Genomic DNA, 24713 nt, shown 5'->3' on the forward strand with positions numbered 1-24713 from the left:
GATTCAAGAGAGCGTGTAGTAGTTGGGCGCGCAAGAAACATTGTAATACATGTACACTTATTTCAAAATATAGAACACGGGGTTTCAGGCGTTTCAAGTTGTTTTTTTCTTTCTGTTGTCGAGGCACCTAAAGTTCTGTGACGGACACCCAACAATCCTTTACACTTATCCCCTTAGGTGGCCTAAAACACGAAAATAAGGTCAGTGTCTTGTATTATACTTTAACATTATTACATTTCACGTTTTGGTTGTTTATTCTCATGTGTGAAACATTAATGTATGGGTGTACATTAATTAAATCACGCATGAAGTCAAAAACGGCAAAATATCCATGTTCTGGCATATGTCTCGGTCACCAATCATGCCGGCATATGTCCCGGTCACACATTATGTCGGCATATGTCCCGGTCACCAATCATGCCGGCATATGTCCCGGTCACCAATCATGCCGGCATATGTCCCGGTCACACATTATGTCGGCATATTTTCCGGTCACCAATCCTGCCGGCATATGTCCCGGTCACACATTATGTCGGCATATGTCCCGGTCACCAATCATGCCGTCATATGTCCCGGTCACACATTATGTCGGCATATGTCCCGGTCACCAATCCTGCCGGCATATATCTCGGTCACAAATCCTCTCGACATATATCTCGGTCACAAATCCTTCCGCCATATGTCCCGGTCACAAATCCTTCCGCCATATGTCCCGGTCACAAATCCTTCCGCCATATGTCCCGGTCACAAATACTTCCGCCATATGTCCCGGTCACAAATCCTTCCGATATATGTCCCGGTCACAAATCCTTCCGCCATATGCCCCGGTCACAAATCCTTCCGCCATATGTCCCGGTCACAAATGCTGGTAGACTTTTAAAGAGTAGAATCAGAAACTTCTTTTTCCGACTTTCCCTAAGTGATAATCTTCAACTGTATAAAAAAAACGGACGAGACTACCAGATGGCGGGGCATCTACAAAGTTCTTGGCATCTCGCAACTCATTCCGACATTTCTCTTTATCTGCTTTCTCTGTTACATAATACGTTTTTCAAAGAGTTTACTTCACAGATCTCTACAACCCACTTGTTAATTTTGGCAACAAAACTCGTGTACTTAGAACTTTCATAAATACTTGAGCTCTCTGCAAGTGCGAGTAGGCAATCGTATGATTTTTAGTCAGACGCTTTAACTTCTGTTTCAAGACATCCAGCTCATTCATATTTTCGAATCTAGTACATGTGAATAGTTTGTAGAGTAGAAATATAAGGGATAAGGAGCCGGGGGCAAGCTCAGTTGCAAGGGGGACAGCCCGTTACTAACTATACACTTTAAACTACAGGAACAGGCCCAGCTGTCAGGGACAAGCCAAGCTGCCAGGGGCAAGCCAATAAAATGCCAGGGACAAGCCCAGCTGCTAGGGACAAGCCAAGCTGCCAGGGACAAACCCAGCTGTCAGGGACAAGCCCAGCTGTCAAGGACAAGCCCCGCTGTCAAGGACAAGCCAAGAAGGTGCCAGGAACAAGCCCCGCTGTCAAGGACAAGCCCCGCTGTCAAGGACAAGCCAAGAAGATGCCAGGGACAGGCCCAGCTGTCAGGGACAAGCCAAAAAGATGCCAGGAACAAGCCCAGCTGTCAGGGACAAGTCCAGCTGTCAAGGACAAGCCAAGAAGATGCCAGGGACAGGCCCAGCTGTCAGGGACAAGCCCAGCTGTCAAGGACAAGCCCCGCTGTCAGGGACAAGCCAAAAAGGTGCCAGGAACAAGCCCAGCTGTCAGGGACAAGCCAAGAAGGTGCCAGGAACAAGCCCAGCTGTCAGGGACAAGTCCAGCTGTCAAGGACAAGCCAAGAAGATGCCAGGGAAAGGCCCCGCTGTCAGGGACAAGCCAAAAAGATGCTAGGGACAAGCCCAGCTGTCAGGGACAAGCCAAGAAGATGCCAGGGACAAGCCCAGCTGTCAGGGACAATTCCAGCTGTCAGGGACACGCCCCGCTGTCAAGGACAAGTCCCGCTGTCAAGGACAAGCCAAGAAGATGCCAGGGACAGGCCCCGCTGTCAGGGACAAGCCAAAAAGATGCCAGGGACAAGCCCAGCTGTCAGGGAGAAGCCAAGAAGATGCCAGGGACAAGCCCAGCTGTCAGGGACAAGTCCAGCTGTCAGGGACAAGTCAAGAAGATGCCAGGGACAGGCCCCGCTGTCAGGGACAAGCCAAAAAGATGCCAGGGACAAGCCCAGCTGTCAGGGACAAGTCCAGCTGTCAAAGACAAGCCCCGCTGTCAAGGACAAGCCCCGCTGTCAGGGACAAGCCAAGAATGTGCCAGGAACAAGCCCAGCTGTCAGGGACAAGTCCAGCTGTCAAGGACAAGCCAAGAAGATGCCAGGGACAGGCCCCGCTGTCAGGGACAAGCCAAAAAGATGCCAGGGACAAGCCCAGCTGTCAGGGACAAGTCCAGCTGTCAAAGACAAGCCCCGCTGTCAAGGACAAGCCCCGCTGTCAGGGACAAGCCAAGAATGTGCCAGGAACAAGCCCAGCTGTCAGGGACAAGTCCAGCTGTCAAGGACAAGCCAAGAAGATGCCAGGGACAAGCCCCGCTGTCAGGGACAAGCCAAGAAGGTGCCAGGGACAAGCCCAGCTGTCAGGGACAAGCCAAAAAGATGCCAGGGACAAGCCCAGCTGTCAGGGACAAGTCCAGCTGTCAGGGACAAGCCAAGAAGATGCCAGGGACAAGCCCCGCTGTCAGGGACAAGCCAAGAAGATGCCAGGGACAAGCCCCGCTGTCAGGGACAAGCCAAAAAGATGCCAGGGACAAGCCCAGCTGTCAGGGACAAGTCCAGCTGTCAGGGACAAGCCAAGAGGATGCCAGGGACAAGCACAGCTGTCAGGGACAAGCCAAGAAGGTGCCAGGGACAAGCCTCGCTGTCAGGGACAAGCCAAGAAGGTACCAGGGACAAGCCCAGCTGTCAGTGACAAGCCAAGAAGGTGCCAGGAACAAGTCCAGCTGTCAGGGACAAGTCCAGCTGCCAGGAACAAGCACAGCTGCCAGGGATAAGCCAAGAAGATGCCAGGGACAAGCCCAGCTGTCAGGGACAAGCCAAGAAGATACCAGGGACAAGCCCAGCTGTCAGGGACAAGTTCAGCTGCCAGGAACAAGCACAGCTGCCAGGGACAAGCCAAGAAGATGCCAGGGACGAGCAAAGCTGCCAGGGAGAAGACCGGCTGTCTGGGACAAGCCCAGCTGCCAGGGACAAGCTAAGCTGCTAGGAATAAGTCCAGCTGTCAGGGACAAGCCCAGCTGCCAGGGACAAGCCAAGCTGCTTGGAACAAGCCCAGCTGCCAGGGACAAACCCAGCTGTCAGGGACAAGCCCCGCTGGCAGAGACAAGCCCAGCTGTCAGGGACAAGTCCAGCTGCCAGGGACAAGCCCCGCTGGCAGAGACAAGCCCAGCTGCCATGGACAGGCCCAGGCAGGAAGAAGCCAAGTTTCCAGGTAAAAATTCTAGCTGTCGGGGACAAGCTTATCTGCTAAAGACAAGCCCGACTACTATAGACAAGCCCAGCTGCCAAGAAGAAGCACAGTTGCTAAAGACAAACCCAGTTACTATAGACGAGCCCAGCTACCAGGGACTAGCCCAGCTATTATAGACAAGACCAGCTACCAGGGACTAGTCCAGCTGTTATAGACAAGCCCAGCTGCCAGGGACTAGCCCAGCTGTAATAGACAACCTCAGCTGCCAGGGACAAGCCCAGCTATTATAGACAAGCCCAGCTGCCAGAAACTAGCCCAGCTGTTCTAGACAAGTCCTACTACCAAGGAGAAGCTCATCTGTTATAGACAAGCCCAGCTACCAGGGACTAGTCCAGCTGTTAAAGACAATCCCAGCTGTCAGGGACTAGTCTATCTGTTATAGACAAGTACACGTGCCAGGGTCAAGCCCAGCTGCTATAGACAAGCCCAGCTATCAGGGAGAAGCTCATCTGTTATAGACAAGCCCAGCTGCCAGGGTCTAGCCCAGCTGTTATAAACAAGCCATCTTACCAGGGAGAAGACCAGCTGCCAGGGACATGCCCATATTCTAGGGACAAGCCCATCTGGTATAGACATGCCCAGCTGCCAGGCACAAGCCTCGCTATTATAGACAAGCCAACTTACCAGGGAGAAGCCCAGCTGCCAGGGACATGCCCATTTTCTAGGGACAAGCCCATCTGGTATAGACATGCCCAGCTGCCAGGCACTAGCCCAGCTATTATAGACAAACCAACTTACCAGGGAGAAGCCCAGCTGCCAGGGACATGCCCATTTTCTAGGGACAAGCCTATCTGGTAAAGACAAGCAAGCTGCCAGGGAGTAGCCTCGCTATTATGGACAAGCCAACTTACCAGGGAGAAGCCTAGCTGCCAGGGACATGCCCATTTTCTAGGGACAAACCCATCTGGTATAGACATGCCCAGCTGCCAGAGACAAACTAGACTGTCACTTACTCTTTATATCTGCGTCAGCTTGTCAAACTTGTCCACAGTAATAGGTCTCCGCTCCGGTAAGGCGTTGTGAACATGGCGGATTTCAGGAGGTATACCGCTTTTATCTTATAAGTATAGAGCTATTTCAATAAATCAAAAAATGCATACTGTACAATATTTAATTTGTTCTCAAATGATCGAAACACAGGCATTTAAAAATCGGTAAAAAATAAGGTTAGGGACTAGATTTCGTTGAGAAATTACTAGAAAATTTTAAGTTACCAAAATGTGTTTAAATGATGATAATAATAATGACAAAAAAAGATGAAAATAATGTCGCTTAAATTGTTTGATCAATTTATTCAGTATACAGATCGAATACAGCGAATATATCTGTTTTTAAATAAGAAATATACATTGTTACACAACAGCGTGTTTTATTTTACGTGAAAATCATTTGATCATACTTTCAGATTCTACGGTTATCAAAATAAGTAAAATTAGTAAGTATATAAATGAAAGGGGATATCCGAAAATGGAACTTGTTTTATCACTTTTAGATACATCCTACCGTATTGTGTGATAACTATGGTGACGAGCCTTTTCGTGTACTTCCTGGTGACATCCTCCTCCAGAAGCGCCTTGTGCAGGCGTTTCCGGCTCGTCGTGATCACAGGTCCCAAAACCTATAAAATCTTCAAAATACTTAAAGCGGAACAAGACAATATCCTGTGAACATAAATCAGGCAATACCAACTAACCTCTGGAAACCAACCTACTGTAGCTATCTTACACACATAAAAAATCCGGGAAAAAATAATAAAAACCTTGCTGATGGTAAACGTAGAGGTATAAGTGAAGTCTTGTAACTGTCTGTGTTGTTGGGCTCATTTTTAATCATGGAATTAACGCTTAATTATATTTTCTAAAGAGACCAGATGTTCTGTAAAGCATGATACAGATGTGCTTAGACTTAATGTGTTTGTGGCGTTACTTAGTTTTTTAGCAAGCGGGTCGTGTGATGATGATGATGATGATGATGATGATGATGATGATGGTGGTGGTGGTGGTGGTGGTGGTGATGATGATGATGATGATGATGATGATGATGATGATGATGGTGATGTTGATGATGATGATGAAGATGGATGATGATAATGATGATGATGATGATGATGATGATGATGATGATGATGATGATGACACGTCAGTTATCGGCGATATACTATGACGTCGGGTGACGATGTAACGTCACAGTTCCCTTAATGCCGAAATACATATTTTTACTGCAATTTTCAAACCATTCCGGGCGTTTTCAGTTTTAACGTCACCATAAACGATAAACTGTCCGTGATATGCAAATGACCCAAACGATTTCGCCTTAGAAATTGAATTACTCTTTCTTAGAACTGAATCTGATGCTGCAACGGGGTAAAGATGAGCATGGCCATTTTAACACTTCAACACTTCATAATACAAGACTGGAAAAACATCCGTCCAGAAAGTGGCAAATTTTCATCAAAAATGTACTTTTTCGATCCGTTACTTTTTCGGCATTTGCTGTAGATAAATCCATATAAATAAATGCCATTAGAGACGTTTGACGATTTTGTTTCGGCTTATAAAACTACACGGTTAATCCGGCTGATGGACAAAGGGACGCAATTGCTTGAATTACTTTGCAGAATGCAGTTGATATTACTCTCCCTTGTAATAATCAATATTGCATTTTCAACTTTTTTGAAAATAACTAGAAATAAAATCATTTCGGGTTTCTCGAAAATTACGATCATCATGAAACTTACTTACCATTATCTGGAAAAAGAATAAAAGAAAAGAGTTAGCTTTTCCAGAACACACTTCAAAGATCGTAAGTTTAAGAATTAGCGAGAGTTTACGTTCTGGTAAGAAAAACATCAAGGAAAAGTCGGTTCTCTTATTAATTAAACGGTTTCTCCAAGGTATGGCCAGGCGGCACACCTGATGTTTGCCAAGTGTTGTGTCAATCAAATCGGTCCTCACAAGTTTTGTAACTGTTTATAAAATAACTGGCCCATCAACTTTATACATTTGCTTTAGGCCAAATTGAAGAAAAAATGTTTGTTTCCGAATTCTCCGCCATAACATAACCATAGGGTCTGTACGTCGTTCGTACCGACAATAAATGGTTGAATAATGTGTTTAGCCACCTAATGAACAAAACCGGTCCCAACTTCCACGCTTGCGCGGATGCTGAGTTACATTCGACATCCATGTAAGGGAGTTCCCCCCCCCCCCGTCCACCCACCCACCCTAGCCAAATAAACATAAAGGTTTTAAGTAAGAAACAACAACAAAAACCGCTTAAACCAGCTTAAACAGATAATAAATATGCTAAAAAATACGAGTTATTGTTGGTACGACCACTTTATTGGTAGGTTGGGATATTTTTAAACGAGTCTATTTAATTAGTTAACCTGTGTCTTTATATCGTCGCCAAATTATCCGGAAACATTAGACTTAGAAACTACCAACTATGTATCCCAAAAGCAAATAAAAAAACACACACAAAAAAAACATCTGTCTGCAGTTAAAAAAAATAGGGTCGTATGCAAAAATATATATAGGGTAGTTTGGAATGCCGGAAACCAACATTTTTTATTTGGTTTACACCTTAGCTCCATTGACCGGAATTATCCCACGTGCGATAGATATGATGGTAAACATAAACCCAACATAATAATCATTTTGGCTATAATTTCGTTGTTAACAATGTTTCGCGCACATATTTTCATATCGCTCTGTTTTCTTGAAAACTGGAATAGAAACAGTTTAAACATGAGTAAAGTACAGCTTGTGTATCGAATTAAAACTGTATCTATGGCAATATAAATCAGATTATTTCGAAGTAATTGTCGCACCCTCAGACGTTTTGTGAGCTGTTTTCGGACCATGATGGAATAAATATCATAACCTAGACAAGGTGAGTTGTTTAGCTCTTCCTCATCTGGAAACACTTACATAATGCTTACAGGAATTACTCCTTACTGACTCAAATTACTCCATAATCCGTTTTACCGCCAATATTTATTTGCGGCACGCGAATTTGACAGATGGTTTAATTATAAATTGGGTAAATAATATATCGAAATTGTTCTGCATCTTCAGATAGTTTTGCTTTGAACGACGGTGTTATAAAGCAATATGTATTGATCTTTATATTCACTATTCTTATATAAATAGATTGAGTTGTTTTTATTGTTATTATTATTACTATTATTATTATTATTATTATTATTATTATTATTATTATTATTGTTATTATTATTATTATTATTATTATTATTATTATTATTAGGAGTAGGATTTGTTAGTTATGTATAAACTTTATACAAGTACTTAGTGTTTTTAACTTTTACATTGCCGGGATGCTGGTTTTCCAAGCGCCCACATAGTTGAATGGAGTGTATGAATTATGTTTGTTTACTTCGACACAATAATTTTAGTTGTTTTCCCTGCCTGGAAATGCCTGGTATGTAGGTAAGAAAGTGACGCTTAACAGAAAATCAATTGGGTATGACAAAACTCATATCCGTTAAATCCAGTAATTCGGTAGAAATATACAATAAAGTCACGCACGGGCTTATAATTATGTATGTCCGTGATACTGAAAAGTATTGCGCAAAAGTCTTGATTCCCTTCGATACTTCCACGAAAAGTGCGCGTGCAGTTTCCCTGCCAAAACAAGTTGCGAGTCAACGTTATATATGGGTCAGAAGAGCAGTCACCGACCCTGCAGCGAGCATCTATTTTTGGAAATTTGCCAGAATAAACCTAAACCCAGATACATATCTATGGAAGCCGTTTCACACCACAAATTACTAATCATGATTAATGTTCAAGCAATAAATATAATTTAAAAAATAATGAAAATCGTTATTTTTCCCAAATTGTTGTTGTATGATTAAGCTACATTTGCGAATTGATTATAAATTAACATAATCTTTCAAATGTATACCAACCAATTAACAAAGAATTATTGTATATAATGTTGAAATTAATTGTAAGATCTTGAAAAATGCCGATTAAGATGAAAAAGTTAATCGCCCAACGTGGGGCTCGAACCCACGACCCCGAGATTAAGAGTCTCGTGCTCTACCGACTGAGCTAGCCGGGCTGATAGACACAGCGTCAAACGTTATTTATAAAGATAGCATACAAATGTTCAATGGACCGTAAACATTCTATAAATAGATACAGTAATACCGCAATAAAGTTACTAGATCGTTGTCAAGTTGCCTAGACGATTTAGTTCATTCTCGTACACTAGAGCTATGATGTTAAGTTTGATTTATCATTAACAAACCTTTGCGAAATGAGAATGATTAACGTACGATTCCCACAACTTTTTACCATTTATATTTTATTGGAATATTTTTAAGAATAAAAATAATTATGTCTACTGTACAGTACAAAATAAATTGTTTGCAAATGTCATCATTACATTCAAATTTCAAGAGAAATTAAGATAATTTACTAATGTACTGCAAAAACAGTTCTGACAGTACTCTTAGGGAACTGTATCAGTAGGTTGAACCTGGGACCAATAACTTGTGCCAGGTTGCACAGAGGTTCTTTAGGGCCTAATAATTCACCAATTATTTCCCTCATCACCATGTGATGTACTGTACAGTAGTGTTTGACAGCTATCCTGTCCGTGAGTGACAAACCCCGCCAACAGCTGATCAAAACATGCTGCCAGCATCACGACGAACTGACACCTGTATTGTGTACTGTACTCAGTAGATGATTTTATCAGAACGAAAATCTCAACTTTCCAATAACTGTATGTAGTTTACCTAGATTTAAAATGACTGATCAGTGGGACGATTGTTCAGAACTTCGTTAAGGTTAACAACGGCGTAACTGCTCTTGAAATAGATCTATGAGACAATATATTGTTTCAGCATCTTTGAAAATGCGTGAGCACATCATCAAGAAGTTAACAACGGTGTTGTTAATCACGTTGTTTGTGTTTAGTTGTTAGCATGTGTTTACTAAATGTAACTATGCCAATAGCCTAGGCAATAGAGAGGTACAGTACATATTAACAAAGCAAACAACGGTAGATCACTGTACAGTATTGCACGATACAGTACAGAATACAGCAGGCTTTGCCTTCATTACCTGTCCAAGAAGTTTCTTGTAATCAATATAAGCAAATGGAATCGGCATGCAGTAAATCGCGATATAAAGTGGGGTCGATAAAATACGATGAAAAATGTACACATTATATAGCTGCCTAAGTGCCTTATTAAACTACCCTTCAATTCATTTTATAAAATGGTGAGAAAGCAACGGCACTCTTGTAAAACTTTTTGTGTTTAAATAAAAGCATGTTTTCTTACTAAGAAATGCACCGGTTGTTCAACTAAGCACCAAAAAAATGACACGGAAATTTTGGTCCCAATTACCCACCATACTTGCAAAATATATAGAGGCCACTGGCTGTCCCGGATTCTATTTATGGAATTGCCACGTGTTATCCAGAGAAATACACCTTCGCAGGCTTAGTGCAAGATGCTTGTAACTCAAGTAGAAAAAGATTGTGTTAAAACAGTATTGCAATAAGCCCTCGCGTTATAACTGCATGTGTCTAACACACTTATTTTATAGTCATTAAAACCAATTATTTCTCTGAAAATGCCATTTTGACAGTGCTCCCGACGGTCCAAGATATGTGGGCTTATAGTATCTGTCCACGTGAAACCGCTTCTTAAGTTTTGAGGTTCTTTTAATAATACAAAATTAAATGTACATCATGTAAATATTGCTTAGAAAGGACACTGCCACTGCGAACCATTTTATTCCATCAGGGGTTTGATATTTTTATATTAAATGATTAATCTAGTACGCATAGCATCATCGCTCTGGTTTACGAGAATGTTGCGAACAAGAAAGGTTGTCTTTAGAACCATGACAAATGCAAAGGTATGTTATTACCAAAACACCCCGCACATACATTTGAGCGTGTGTACAATTTTCAACAAAATCTTCTCGAAAAAAATACTCCTATGGCTCATTCATTCACTCAGTTTCGCTTATCTAACATTTGTGTTCACTTAATGAGTTTCTTGTTTTTTACCTGCCCATGTTTTTAGCAGTGGAACTGGTGGAACCATTAGTCGACGCCATAATTACCCGTGCAACTCGTGCCGTCGGTGATTTATTGGCGGGAAATATGCTACAGGCATGCCTTCCTGTCGAAATAATCAGGGTTTCGTGCTGCGATATGCAATGACAGAAATACGAGAGGTGCTAATCTGGGAGGGGAAGGAGAATTCTGTAAATTGTGTGGTACTCCAGGTGTTTATGGAACATGTTGAAGCTTCAACCAGGGCCCTGGAACTGGAGTGCTGTGGGGTAGTGGGCACTGTCAACCGTATCTTAGTTGGTAATAGACTTGTCACTAGCCTTTTTGCTTTTTGAAAGGACCTTTGCAATACAGTATTCGTATCGTATCGTCATACATAAATTTGTTATTTTTTAAATAAACAAAGTCTGATCTCCAGTCTTGTCAAGGTAAAGGATATTTCTTGTGGGCTTATTTCATTGAAAGATCGTAACAACTGTTTTTATGACTCGGTCCATAACATACTTAACATCAAGAAACTGTCATAGATATTGAATTTGTGTGACAATATGCAGACCTAATAAATATCAAGACCCGTCGTGTCGTCGATACCCCCGATGCACTTACTACGCTATGCTAAGCTATTTACGAAGTGTTACGGATTAAAGTACCGTGGTCGCCGACGGTGACCAGAATGAGAACTTGGATTAATTCAATGTTCACCAGAACTGCCAAAGTTTTCGTTCCTTGAAGTATTTACTAAATATCGAACAACGGTTACGGAATACATTGATGTCTTTGACTAGAAGATACACTTCGGCTTTTTCAAGCTTTGGGGTTATACATAATGCAAGTGTGTGCATTTTTACGGCAGTGTAATGCATAGAAAATCATCTCATTTTATGTATATATTATTTTTTTTACAAAACACACCTAAGAAAAAATCGCACACCAATTATGCAAACAAATAAATGAGTGCAGATTTCATGTAAAAAAAATATTTCCTAAGCAATATAGATGAGGGCGATGCTATGTTTTACACTCCCGGCAGCTGTTGCCTCTCAGATGAAGCACCCTGTGCATGCAACTCCCGTCTGTACTCAAACGTACGGTACACGACCTGACATAACACAACAAACGCCTTGATCACCTGGTCGTACAGCCGTGGATTGTCTTCAGGCTGCAGATCATATACAAGATCTTCCAACCATTCCGCAGATATCATCATTTTGATATAAACAGTTTGTCTTCCTTATGTTGATTATTTTTGTCATTCTTTATGATTCGATCCGTTTATGCTGCGCCAAAGATGTATTGATACACATTGCTCTCAATTTTTAAGAATGCATTTATTTATTTTTGGATACGTCACAGGGTCGGGTCCAGAAATTGAAGTTAGAGGGAAGTGAAGAAACAGCCGTTTGAAATTTGCCTCTCCCTTAAAACCGAAATTTCAATAGTTTTAATGTTGGCAGGGTGCTTGGGGGATATTCCTCAGAGGCAATTTTAACAATTTCTGATCTGAAATAGTGCACTTTGAGCGTGTTTTATTTCTCCGATATTGGCATAAAAAGTAAACTTCGACAAAGTTGGGGGGGGGGGGGGCGGGTACGTTGGACTTACACTACATAGGATCAGGATGGGAGGATAAAATATACACATGTACGAAATAACTTCGTACCCTCGAGTTTGACACAATATATAAGGATTAAAATAGAGCAATAAGTCAACTTTAATCAAAATTTCCAGATTTATCTCGGCAGGGAAGTCTCGGCCACTGAAAGTCTTGTCATTGTTTCTCGTGTTGATGAATTTCAAACCCTTACAACATTTTGTTTTCCACAAATGCAGCTCCTCGTGGTTCTGGATATGCCATACTAATATTACAATATTATTTGGGGGAAAACAAATGTTGTAGCCTGCGTTGATATGATGGGGATTTGTTTTGCTCACGAAAGTGGTACCATTTTAACTTCGGTTGCAGCGCCCAAATCTTACTTATAGGTCAAAATAAGATAACGAACTTCTCTTATTGCCAAAATGAAGATGACATATTTCCGGTCAATGTGGATGATTTTTTTGGACGAAACAATCATATGGAACCATATAATGGCGTACCACATCGTAATAACAAGAAAATTACCGAACTTTTCCTGGAATGCTAGTTGTTAAACCAAGTGGTTGGACGCAAACATGCCCATGGCATGGGTATAAATTCGGCATTGTCCTTTGATGTTTTGTATCTATTGCCAATTAACTAAACCCTGTCACGGAATCCTACTCGGTACCATACTCTTTTTCTGAGGATTTTGTAATGGTTGCTTGGAGTTCTGGAACACTGCCTCTCGTGGATTAAATATGGGTCTACGGTTTTAGCGTTGAATGGTTTTAATTATGTATAACTACACTTGATGCCTGGTATTATGGAAACGTCATAAATTCACACAATGTACTAATTCAGGAAAAACGAAACGAGTTGTGTGTGTGCGTGCGTGCGTGCGTGCGTGCGTGCGTGCGTGCGTGCGTGTGTGTGTTTAAAATCTCATATGTCATTTAGGTCCAACTAATACTGACTACATATTTACTATATATTGTTTAATTCCTGTATTTTTGGTTTTGTGGCTTTTTTTTAAATATCTAGTTGCGTAAATAACTAAATATGTTTTGTTTTAACCACTTTGATATCGTTCAATCAAAAAACATTTACACACAGTACACATGGAAATATATTTGAATAAGGCATTACTTAATTGGCTTTATATTAGACTGAAAATAACTTTTTTAATTATTATCCATAAGGATCGTTACAACACAGGTCCGCTAATCAACCTCAGTGTATAGTGTATAACGCTTTTTAATCACCTCGAACGATGCGTAGTCTATGTGCAAGTAGTTTTGTTTGATCACTGTTAACTCCCAGGGACCGGCAAAAATACCTCAAGCCTCGGAAATTTCGGCCAAAACGGGAATCCTTATCTTCAGTATAATGAAATCGGTCCTTTGCATCCAGTTGGCGCCAACAAGCAATTCGAGCCAAGCGAGTTCGAGCAAACGGGGTTTGACTGTATTTGTAATCAATTAAAACTTTGCGTTGAATCTCAAACAAAATATGTGGGATTCAATGCTGTCTTTTGCCAAATCTCAAGAGTAAATACGAGTATGGCATATGTTCCTGAAGTCAATGGTTTCAGTTTAATGTTTATTTCCAGACGATTTTTATGTGATCACCACTTGAAATTATAGCCCCCATTTAAGATAAAATTGAATATTTACGATAATCTGCGTGCATGGAAAATGAACTTTTGATAAGAGCTATTATTTATGAAAATTAAACAATTTAAAGCAAATGTTCGTTACTCGAAAAATGAAGATAAAAATTGAAGCTGAAAATAATAAATTTGTTTTTCCACGAAGGTAATAACCTCACATGAAGGTGCAAAAAACATGTGGAAATAAAATTAACATTTAGGTATATATTTTTGAAGATAAGGTTATCTTAATAGCTTTTTTTTGTAAATTGTATTTTAGATTTTAGAAGGTGATTTGCTTAGCATTGAAGTGTTAGGAAGTTTTACTCGACAACTCAATTTCAAGTTTAGAGGCTATTTCAAGCCATACCAACATGTACGGACGAGGCGAGAGTGTTTGGAGTGACCTTACTGTGATGGTCAAAGAAAAATCATCCGATTTAAGACAGATTTGGAGACTTATTTCTAATTGGCTTTTCCCTGTAACCAAAATTGCCTAAATTCGAAAATCTTACACTAAATACAATCGATTCAGTCATTTCGCCTTGTTGGTCGATTAAAGCTGGGGACGATTAGAGGTCTGGCCGCGAAACCGTATGGCCTAATTATAGGGTAGGGCATAACTATAAGTAATATGGGGTTGTAGAAATCCGATTTTCAATGTCCAACTTTGTTTCAAATTTAATGAAGCATTTTGTCTAGTCATGGATTTATTGAAGTAATTGGTTAGAATTTTAAGATTTTTATTATGACTAGTTTTGGAAATTTAACGTCAGCATCTTATTTTTAGTCATTTTCATGATTTGCTTACATGTATGTCTGGTATTTATTGGGATTTTTTTTTATATTCAACTTGTTTAATAAGACGTGATAACACTTAATTTATCACAAAACTTTGGATGCTTTGAGGCTTTTAACATACGTTTATGAAACTTTGGACATTACAAAATACGGAACATATTTAATGTTTGGATTCCAAATGACAAACGAGCGTTGATTGATCGTCAAGTTTTGGCCTGTAGATAGACGAAAGTAAAAGCAGTGGCTTCATTTATTAAAATAATTACCCACTGAAACAAAAACATCCGAATTACTTGTTAAACAAATACCCTTATTACGACGATGGATGGCTACGGAGGCATCCAAAAAGTGTCGTCTGCGCGGGAGGACGACCTTGACATTTTCCCAAACTCAGAAGCAGCCGACTTTGAAAAAGGCAAAGATCATACATTGTATAACCTCCTTGATATGGAAGTTTACAAATTAGAGAAGATGGTCAAGAGTTTGGAAAATTTGGAACGTGCTCTGGAAACAACAACGACAAAACACCTAACAACATCGGATAATACTCAGACAAGAGGCGCAATTGATAATGAGGTAATGTTATTGACGCAAACTGTTATCTTTATATTGTTCAAACTTTGGAAGTTACATTTACGTGTTTAGCACTCAGGAAGGTCTTTGACCAGATTAATCACGGAAGGGTTCTACACAAACCCATAGTCACTGATATAACGGGAGATAAGGTGTGTGTTTAGTGTAGCCATAAACCAAAGGCATCTTATCGTGAGCGTATTTCATTAGTTCTTAACCAGGAATGAACGTAAGCCATGATTAATATTTGTATGAATTACATATTTCAACTAACATTTAATGATATTCTTTTATTATAACCAGTTTACTCAATTATATATTTCATTTCTCTATCTGTTGAATAATCACAGGAAAAATATCTCCACACAGTTGACAGAATGACTTTTCAAATTTTATCAGTGCTCAAGTCTACAAAGAGATACTGCAATTTGTATGCATTGCAATACATTTAATTAATCGTTTTGACCTTAAACGGGATAAGCCGTGTGAAAATTAATGAAAGCTAAATTCCATTGCATGAGAATGCAGAAGATTCATTAAGTTGTCACACCAAGGGGTTCGCATTCCAGCCATGGGGTCAAATTTGGCACTTGCTGTTTCCCGACCCCACTGCGTACAGGTAGATATGGAATAATCCCCGTATTTCCGCGTAGATTATATAGCTCAGCGATTATTTTGTTATCTCACTTATTCTTTCTAAAGTATTTTAAAGGGTACTCAGGAAAATTCCAATTTTGCCATGAAACAGGTCAACATTAAAACATAAGATTCAAGTTGACAAAAACATGGGTGTTGTTTTCTGTTTAGGTTAGTGACATTGTGTCGAACATGACAGTGTAGCACAATATTGGTGATGAATTTCACTGAATGTAGCTATTCTGCTGAAAATATAACAAACTAGCATTGAAAGACAATTGCATCGATCTCCAAATGTTCTAATAATCAAAGAAATTAATAGATTATAGAAGTTGTTGATAAATATAGTTTGACAAATCTAGCATAATGTTCCCTTCCATTATTTATTACTTTAGTTTAAACTTTATTTAATTTTACAACGATTGTGAAACAAGCTATAACAACTTATATTAATCACTCTCGTTGGCACGATGTTGCGCGAGAGTGTGGTCTTGTGTTGTGGGGGAAACCGGAGACCCCGGAGAAAACCCACTTGTCCGGCTTGGTGACCACTAACCAAACTCACATGCGCCCAGGCCGGGAATCGAACCCGGGTCGCCTTGGTGAGAAGCGAGTGCGCTAACCACTGCGCTAACCGGACAACCTTTGACTTTAATATTATACAGTCAAACCCCGTTGACTTGAACTGCCAGGGACCAGCGCAAATACCTCGACTCTCGGGAAGTTCGAGCCAAGGGGTATTGCTAACATTTCGTAGAAACAATCGGTCTTTTACATCAAGTTCGAGCTAACGGGAAATCGAGCCGAGCGAGTTCGAGCCAACGGTGAATTAGAGCCGAGCTAGTTCGAACAAACGGGGTTTTACTGTAATTCAATTAGGTGGCGTATGTAGACATCTATTTTAATATATAAATTGTAAACTAATGTTCATTTTGAGTATGTATAATGTTTGAAAACCATCAATATGCTTAAGGTATACTGTCTGTGACATGAGTGTTGATGAATGAACTTGTGAACTTGAAACTGCTTGGAAACAATGCCTTTCCCTATAATAAACGAGCTATTAAAAAAAAAACACGACGTATCACAAAGTTTTCATTTATAAAATACAGTTCTTCAAAAAAAATCAAATTGACAGCACATTATACATGAGTTGTGTATGCAATGTGATGAACATAATGTGCAGAATGTTTTGCAAGTTCTATTATTTGAAAAGGAGCTACTTTTCATGTAAAAACCTCTGTCGAAATACGCGTATATGACTAGCATAACATGCTTATGTAAGGCTTTGTATACAGACGCATTCTCGATATATATGCATTTTCAAACTTGTATTTCTTATGTAAATAATTTTGAACTTTTGTACCTAAATCAAAACACTTTGTTGCTGTTTTCACTCATCGAAGACATAATTGGATCATTATGCGAAAGGTTAATGTACCGTCAGTGGGTAACATGAGGATAGTTTTCGTAAAAGACATGTCAAACTTTATTTGAACAAGCTTAATGGTAAGTCCTAATTGATGCCTTGATCTTTCTTTTATCGTCCGAAGAGATTTTTGCGTTGAATTTGTCGTTCTTTACGTCGTTTAAATTCATCTTTCTGATCACAGGGCTTAGTTATATAACCACCACAGAGGATTTCACTGTTAAAAGTAATTATATCACAATTAAATCATAAAAACTGCCGACGACGGGGGTAAGTTTATCTCTCAAAAGTAATTTGTTGTTTGTTCGAAAAACACGCGGACGCCTTACTTGACACCAGTCTATTATCAATTTACCGGAAAGTTAAGGTCAACAAACACTATTTATTTTTATTACCGCACCCGTCAAAAGATGAGCGAAAACCTGTATGAAATTCATCTTTCAAGTTAGGTTTTTAAGCTGATTACTCACGGTCATTTCTGGAAAAAGTCTAAGGTAAGTAAATGAGAAAACACTCTTCCATGTGTTATAACGATCACTTGTCTACTTTATATGCCCATCCAAATGTTCCCCTGGATCCGCGGAGTCTTGAACTGAAGTGTATGTTTATCAAGGGAATGGGCTTATGAGCATTTGCAGTCTTTTGCAGAGCTCATCAATGCCATCATGTTCTTTCTCGTACGGGAAGGGAACACAATAATACATTCATTATAATGCGGATCATGCGTTCCATGTTGCATATATTTCATCAAAAGTTTATTTAGCATAATTTTGTTCTATTAATGAGCAATTAACTCATTAATCATATAAAATAATTTTAAGCTGGTATACAGTGTATGTGTGGATTTCATCACATAGTTTGAAAGTTTTATTCTGGTTGTTTGGGATTTATTTTCTTATTTAAAGGCCGTGATTTGAACACCATACAGAATCAAATCCTGTCTGTGTTTCTTCAAAACAAGAATGTGATGACAACGGTTTACCTTTTTATCGAAAAGGCGAATTATCTTGACATTATTAATTTGGATTTATGTGTATAGGATAATATCACAATTGCTGTCTTTTTTCTGTATTATTCTTCGCAGCACTGTAAATTGTCTGCAATTGAAAGGTATTGTGTTAGTTTTCCGGAAAAAAATATCCTGTGTGGATAACTGTGGAACTTCAGAAGGATGTTGGTCTGATGAAAAATCATGATAAAGTCATGTTTGATAACGAGGTCTTCTTGGAGTTACCAGGAAAAATGGCAACTTTGGGAATCAATTCTAAAGTTTTTTTTGCTATTATGAGAAGATGCCTGTTGTGGATTAGCTGAGAAATTTTTGTTTACACTTCGTGATTTGCTTAACAACTTGGACAAAATCTGAACAAAATAATTGAAATTTGGTTATGTGTTAATGATTTATATTATCTCTGGAAGCATCAAGTGTTCAGGGATTGTGCTTCTGTTCATTCCAGGACTATCTTTTTCACGTCTGTGTATAAACATGTTTGGCCAAGCTATGGATTTTGGGGTGCAGTTTCAATTGTTGCGTGAAAGGGTATATATGGAATATTTAAGCAGATTTTACAATAGGTAAGAAATGTTTCATTTCACGAACAAATAAATATATTAAGTATGTCTGCAGTCACTACATGTGCCTTTTATTTACTATTTGATAGTTTAAAATCATGGGGTATTATAATCATGGGCTATTGAAGCTTTTGGAAATGATAAAAAACAACAGAAATGTGTGGCTGTCAGGTTAGGGCAGTGGTTAGCGCACTCGCTTCTCACCAAGGCGATCCGGATTCGATTCCTAGCATGTGCGCATGTGAGTTTGGTTAGTGGTCACCAAGTCGGACACGTGGGTTTTCTCCGGGTACCCACACTCTCAAAATCGTGGCAACGAGAGTGGCATAGTATAAGTTATCATAACTTTCTCACAATCGTTGTAAAACATATAATGTTTAATCTAAAAACAGGGATGAAAGCTGCACGGCGAAGGCTTCTTCGTTGTGTTGCTACTCAGAATAAGGTTTTGTCCAGAACAGACAGTCTCATTAAGAATAATTTACTGTCTACTGTTGTCAATACTTGCAGATGCGTGTTTTTGCTGACGTAAGTACTTTTTTCTCTTACGGAAGAACATAATCACTATCTCTCGTGTATTGCGTCCATATATATATATATCACTATCTAAGAAGACGCACCGGGCCTGTGAATCGCCACCGCCTCCATGCTGGGTCTCAAATGGAGTTCTGACAACTTTCTAATGTAAAAGAAATTTGAATTCGAGTGTTACAACTGTATTACTGATAATTTCTTGTCGTTGGGGACTTCCAAGACATTTACACTTCGTGAGACAAAAACTGCTTAAGATCTCTTCTAAGGCTGCACGCATTTGTCTATGTGAACATTTGTCTTCCTCTGAAGCCATATAAAGGTTGTCTGGGCGAACATTACCAGTCGTCAATAGATACAGATATAGAAGCTGAGTACAACGCATTCATTCTCGGGGACGTTCTGCTGGTTCAAGATAAGGAGAAAAGCTATTACAATTAGGTTCAAATAGATAATCGGTACATAAGTAGGCATTGCCAGTACCTTCTTCAGCGTGTTGTTTATACGTGTTTGTATGTGTGTGCGTTTTTATGAAATTACCTTATTTCGCACGGACGTGCTGAAAAATAGAACTTTACTTTAACACGAAACTTTTTCCGTGCTTTTAATAATATATTAGTTAGAACTTTAGTTTCAGACTGAATCTCAAACTTTCTTACCAATATTTTTTCTTATTTTTAACAACCTTAAACATTACTGTATAGTGAACGTCATGTTTTTTATATCTGGCAAAGCGCATGTTTGCCATAATTGTAAGTAATGATTATCAGTAATGATGTATTTACGAAATGAGCTCTTTGTGTAAATAAATCACCGCTCAAGTACCCTCTTCGATTTTAATGAATCTGTAATGGTTATGTTCCCCTATGACTGTATGCGCGGACCCTTAAGAAAGCTTGGAACTTCAAAGCTTAAGGGACGGCATAATCTTCCCAGTGAAACATAATTGACTCATAAATAGTCTGCAACAAACGTGTTCCGCCTTTAATGTTTGTAAGTGTCCAATATCTGCAAAAGCACAGTATTTATGATTTTCAGTGTACATCACTGTAAAAAACATGAGTATGTTTCTATGAAATATAAGATATCTATACATATTTAAATATTTGAATTGCATTGTGAAACAAATTGACCAAAATTGAGGATACTTTCAAAGTACGATTGTTTAATATAGAAATCCTCCATTTACGCTTTAAAATAAGATTGACAAAAATCGAAACACTTAAGATCCCTTTGGGAGTATGGTTACAACATCTCTGCATGTTACTTTTGCGAGATTTTACTGGCTTCAGAACGCTGACCTTGCGCAACCAGTATCGATAAATTTCAATAAATGATTGACAATTCGTCTGTGAAATGTATTACAAACGATTAAGGGGAATAAGTGTCGCTTATTTCTCTCTATCAATCATTTGCGATGGAAGTGGCCGGTGAAATTATTACTTTGATGTTTTAGTTCCCCGCGGTGAAGAGCGAATTTAACCATGTCAGCAAAATAATGAAACTATCGGTTTCGATGTGAAAACTATATTGACAACCTATTATGGAGATTAGCATGGCATCATTGCCAGGATATCAGACATGTTGTAGCGATTCCGTCCATGTTAAGGTGTAAACATGAACATTCCACCACTGTTCGCTTGTTGCTGATTTTTTTGCCAATATTGTTAGTCAATTGCCAATAATTTTTGAGAAATTACATTGGAACTGTACATATAATCTGGGACCAATAACAGGTCCAACATTCAGATATTATTGGTAATTGGCATAAGAACTTATTGACTTGTCAGAGACTACTGGACAAACAAATGATTTTACTTGTAATTCCAATTTTCTTGTCGTTATATTTTCTTGCGGATACAAAATTGACTTATGGCGGGAAATAATGTCAGTTAAATGATAGCAGAGACAATTAAATGACATGATGTTTTATAAGCGCTCAAACTCAGGGATGAGAGCGGACTTTCAGAGTACCATTTTCGTTTTAAATTTTCTGTTGTCACACTAACATTCCAGACATTTATTTTTGAATTTAGAGAGTGTATAAGTACATGTAGACACGGTTCGTGATTTAGATTTTAAGAATCTATAAAGATAGAAGTCCAACATAAGTCCGATACATTTCTATATATCAGATATATATCGAAAATGATATAGAGACTTTATCCTCACAGTTGGTGAAAATCTTTATTCTTGAAAAATATGACCTCCCTTTTCAGGTCACTAGATTGTACGTTTATTTGTTTTAAACTTCAAATTTAATTATCTCGATTATGATGAAAACAAAATACTAATATATATATACACGTATATTTAGCAAGTCATGAGCCAAGCTTCTTTGAGCTTCAGTTGGACATCTGGCACAGCATGAAAATCCAATGTGATAAAAGTGGAGAGAACTGAGTTTTATGTTGCCATATAGAGAAAAAGTAAATCTGATAATGACATTTATGTGAAGCTTCAAGTTATCTGAAAGATTGTCAAACCAATAAAGGATGGATACTTAGTCACAAAGGCCCGATTTGGGCCTGATAGGTTGCAGACAAGATAGATATTGGTTGGACTTATATCCAATTGGCAAAGCGATATGGGATACAGTTTGTACATATCTTTAACAATATCTATCTGTTATATGCAATGTCTTGGTCTGATATCTATCCTATTGGGATTGTTGGCTTGGACGTAAGACTTCCATACCAAATCAGATTGAGTATTTCAGATGAAACAAGCATGTGTTTCAAGATTAATTACATGTTTATTGCATTTATTAGAGGAACAACTAACAAAGAATCAGTATAACTTGTTGAAGATGTCAATTCTGATTGCCACTGTTTGTCATTCCAGATAAAGCCCAGCTTCATAATGTCAGAGGGTCGACCACCAAGATCTGGTATCCCGCTGTTCAAGAGACGAACGCCAAAGCCAGGGAACACAGTACCTGTAGATGCTGTGCGGGCCCCACCAAGCGAGGGATCAGGGGACGAGTCTGGGAGCCCCCGACCACCACCTTCTCCCCCCATAGACATACCTGGGCAATCAAGGGAGCCCTGGGAGGAGGATGAGGATGAGGAGGAAGAGGTTTGTGTTTGTATGACTCACTGTTTCTGCACATATTGAGGAGTGAAAGTAGAAGGGTTTCTTGTGCTTCATTATTTAATGTCACTTAAAACCTTTTTTGTTAAGGATAATTAAGTTGTGTGAGACTGGTCTAGTGGTATAGGTGTCTGCCAAGAGCTCACTGAAGGGGTTGAGAGATGGTATGAGTGATCTAGGGGTATATTTGTCATCCTTTCACCCAAGAGGATGTTTGATCCCCACCAGGGGTGCTTTTTCATGACCTCTCACAAAGGTCACTATGACTGGTTTCTACCCATGAAATTGACTCGTGAGTCTATAAGCAATCAGCTTTTGTCACAATCAAGCTTAAAGAAATTGGTATTAACTAAGCACCCAGTAGAAGCAGTCTTTGTACAATCAACCAGTTAACTTATGACTGAAATACTAAAGATAGATTGATATATTAATCAATTGATTTGTACTTCAAATGTCTATTTTTTCAATGGCTCATATCAGGGCAGAATCATATTGCATCTTTGTCATCTAAAGTTCATTTGATGATTGAGGATGACTTTAAAAATCGGATTACTTTAAAGTGTGGGATTATTTTACTTGCAGGAGCTTTAGAATTATACAAGGCATTGAAGGCAACATTATTTTTATGTCAGAAAATGTATACCTAGAATATTTGCATTGGTGATTAAATCAGTGTTTCTTGCTGCAAACATCTGAACTTGCATCACAGCTGAGTGTCTCAAATCGTTTGTGGAAGAATTTACTACCCCATTACTTTGCCTGTCTGGTGAATTTGCCATGAACAGACTTAATAATTAGTTTGTTAATCATCCAAATTCCCTAGTAACAAGTTTCTCCTTGTTTACTTAAGGTAAATTACAATACAGACACCTGTTCATATGTAAAAGACTGGTAGAAATATGGAATTCTGATAACTGAATAAAGGAAACAGATAAGTTAATTTAACTTTTACAGGCCTTTTTATCTGACAAGAATTCGGCTCTATTCCCAGTACTAACTTGACCCTAAACTGTGTTTGAATGAAGAGTTAGAGTAAGAAACAAACTTGATAACATTCTTTGATCTTTTCTGTGTATTTTTTAAGGCGTTCTTGTTAATTTAAAGACAAAATTGGAATTCTGATATTAGTCAAATGACGCATTTCACCCAGTAACAAAGGCCCTGTCCCTCTTCCCTATTGCTTTTTCCATGTTTTCCACCTATATTGGTAAAAATAATATTTTATCAAAATCGGGGAAAATGATTAACATTTCATATCAATTAGGAATTTCAAGCTACTTTTATTTATTATACCTCACTCCCTTTATCCCCTATACAATATATAGTATACATCATTAGCCAAAAAAAATTCATTCTTTCACTGCACTGTTACCAGCTAAGCCTCGACTGACAGTGTTGGCTGGGTTGACAAGATGCACTGCTCCCCTCAAGGGAGGTAATATTGAAGTGCATCCCATTTTTACATGCAGATGGTCATACTGACTGTGTTTATTTATTTTTCTGTACATGATATCCATTAGTGAATATCCAGTATATATATAAAATACAGAATATAAATTTTCTTGGGTCAAAAACATTTTCCTGAGCTTTTTGATAAAATTAGGGGAAATAACTCCTTTAGGTATGTAAAATCATCGAATTTCCGAATGAAAAAATGAAACAGATAATATTGTAATAAATAAGGATGTATACTGGGTCATATGTATTAAGTTATGTTTTATGAATTATTTTGAGGCGTAGATTTTATAAATCTGAATCTGATATAAGGGATGTCCATATTCAGCATTCATAAATAAGTATATATAGGCAAAGTTATGACATACTGTCAACATAAATTCATTGTAACTCCTCATTATAGTATAATACAATACTTTATAATCTTGTTTAATAGAGTTATTAATTCATCAAATTATCTTGAACTTTTTGGCCATTTTGTGTTTAAAGAATGGTGTTTCTTATTTATATTTTTTAATTGATCTAAGTGAGAATACAAAAAGTTTTAAAAAGGAGAGTATATTAATTGTAAGGTTGCACAATGCTCTACCGCATACATCACCACAAAAATTCATTCAATGGTTTTGTTCTTGAAGTGAAGTTAAAATTTATCTCTTGTCACCTACAGGCGTCCTGATCATGCAGGTAAGAAAAATAATGTTCACGAAGCTTGTTATCGGAGGGTATGAAAGAAGATTTAACGCGTTTTTAATCCATTGACATGCATGCTAAGGCTTGAGGCAAAACGGGAAGTGAGAAATGAACT

General features: G+C 38.7%; 2 protein-coding genes and 1 non-coding gene across 3 annotated transcripts in view; 2 read left to right on the top strand and 1 right to left on the bottom strand.

The window, feature by feature from the left end:
- Window positions 1-1395: 1395 nt before the first annotated feature.
- LOC128208468 (serine/arginine repetitive matrix protein 2-like) lies at window positions 1396-4324 on the top strand. Its single transcript, XM_052912032.1, has 4 exons — window positions 1396-2635; window positions 2783-3080; window positions 3165-3632; window positions 3985-4324. The coding sequence occupies exons 1-4, from the start codon at window positions 1396-1398 to the stop codon at window positions 4322-4324; spliced, it is 2346 nt and encodes a 781-aa protein (XP_052767992.1).
- Window positions 4325-7344: 3020 nt separating this feature from the next.
- LOC128209021 (kinesin-like protein KIF26B) overlaps window positions 7345-24713 on the top strand; it is a 150943-nt gene continuing 133574 nt past the window's right edge. The window contains exons 1-2 of the mRNA XM_052912819.1: window positions 7345-7420; window positions 22205-22438. Of these exons, the coding sequence (XP_052768779.1) occupies window positions 22223-22438 (216 nt within the window). The 5' untranslated portion in view covers window positions 7345-7420; window positions 22205-22222. The remainder of the gene's footprint in view (window positions 7421-22204; window positions 22439-24713) is intronic.
- Window positions 8542-8614, bottom strand: Trnak-cuu (transfer RNA lysine (anticodon CUU)). The gene has a single exon. It is a non-coding gene; the product is annotated as a tRNA-Lys (tRNA).

This window comes from Mya arenaria, chromosome 11 (assembly GCF_026914265.1).
Source record: "Mya arenaria isolate MELC-2E11 chromosome 11, ASM2691426v1".
Taxonomy (NCBI): domain Eukaryota; kingdom Metazoa; phylum Mollusca; class Bivalvia; order Myida; family Myidae; genus Mya; species Mya arenaria.

What these genes read in the sequence shown, in the direction of transcription:
- LOC128208468 (XM_052912032.1), top strand. Translation starts at nt 1,396, where the DNA reads ATGCCAGGGACAAGCCCAGCTGCTAGGGACAAGCCAAGCTGCCAGGGA. An exon ending in TGCCAGGGACAAGCCCAGCT is followed by an intron (nt 3,081 to 3,164) that starts GTCAGGGACAAG and finishes CACAGCTGCCAG; the next exon opens with GGACAAGCCAAGAAGATGCC. An exon ending in AGCTACCAGGGACTAGCCCA is followed by an intron (nt 3,633 to 3,984) that starts GCTATTATAGAC and finishes CATCTGTTATAG; the next exon opens with ACAAGCCCAGCTGCCAGGGT.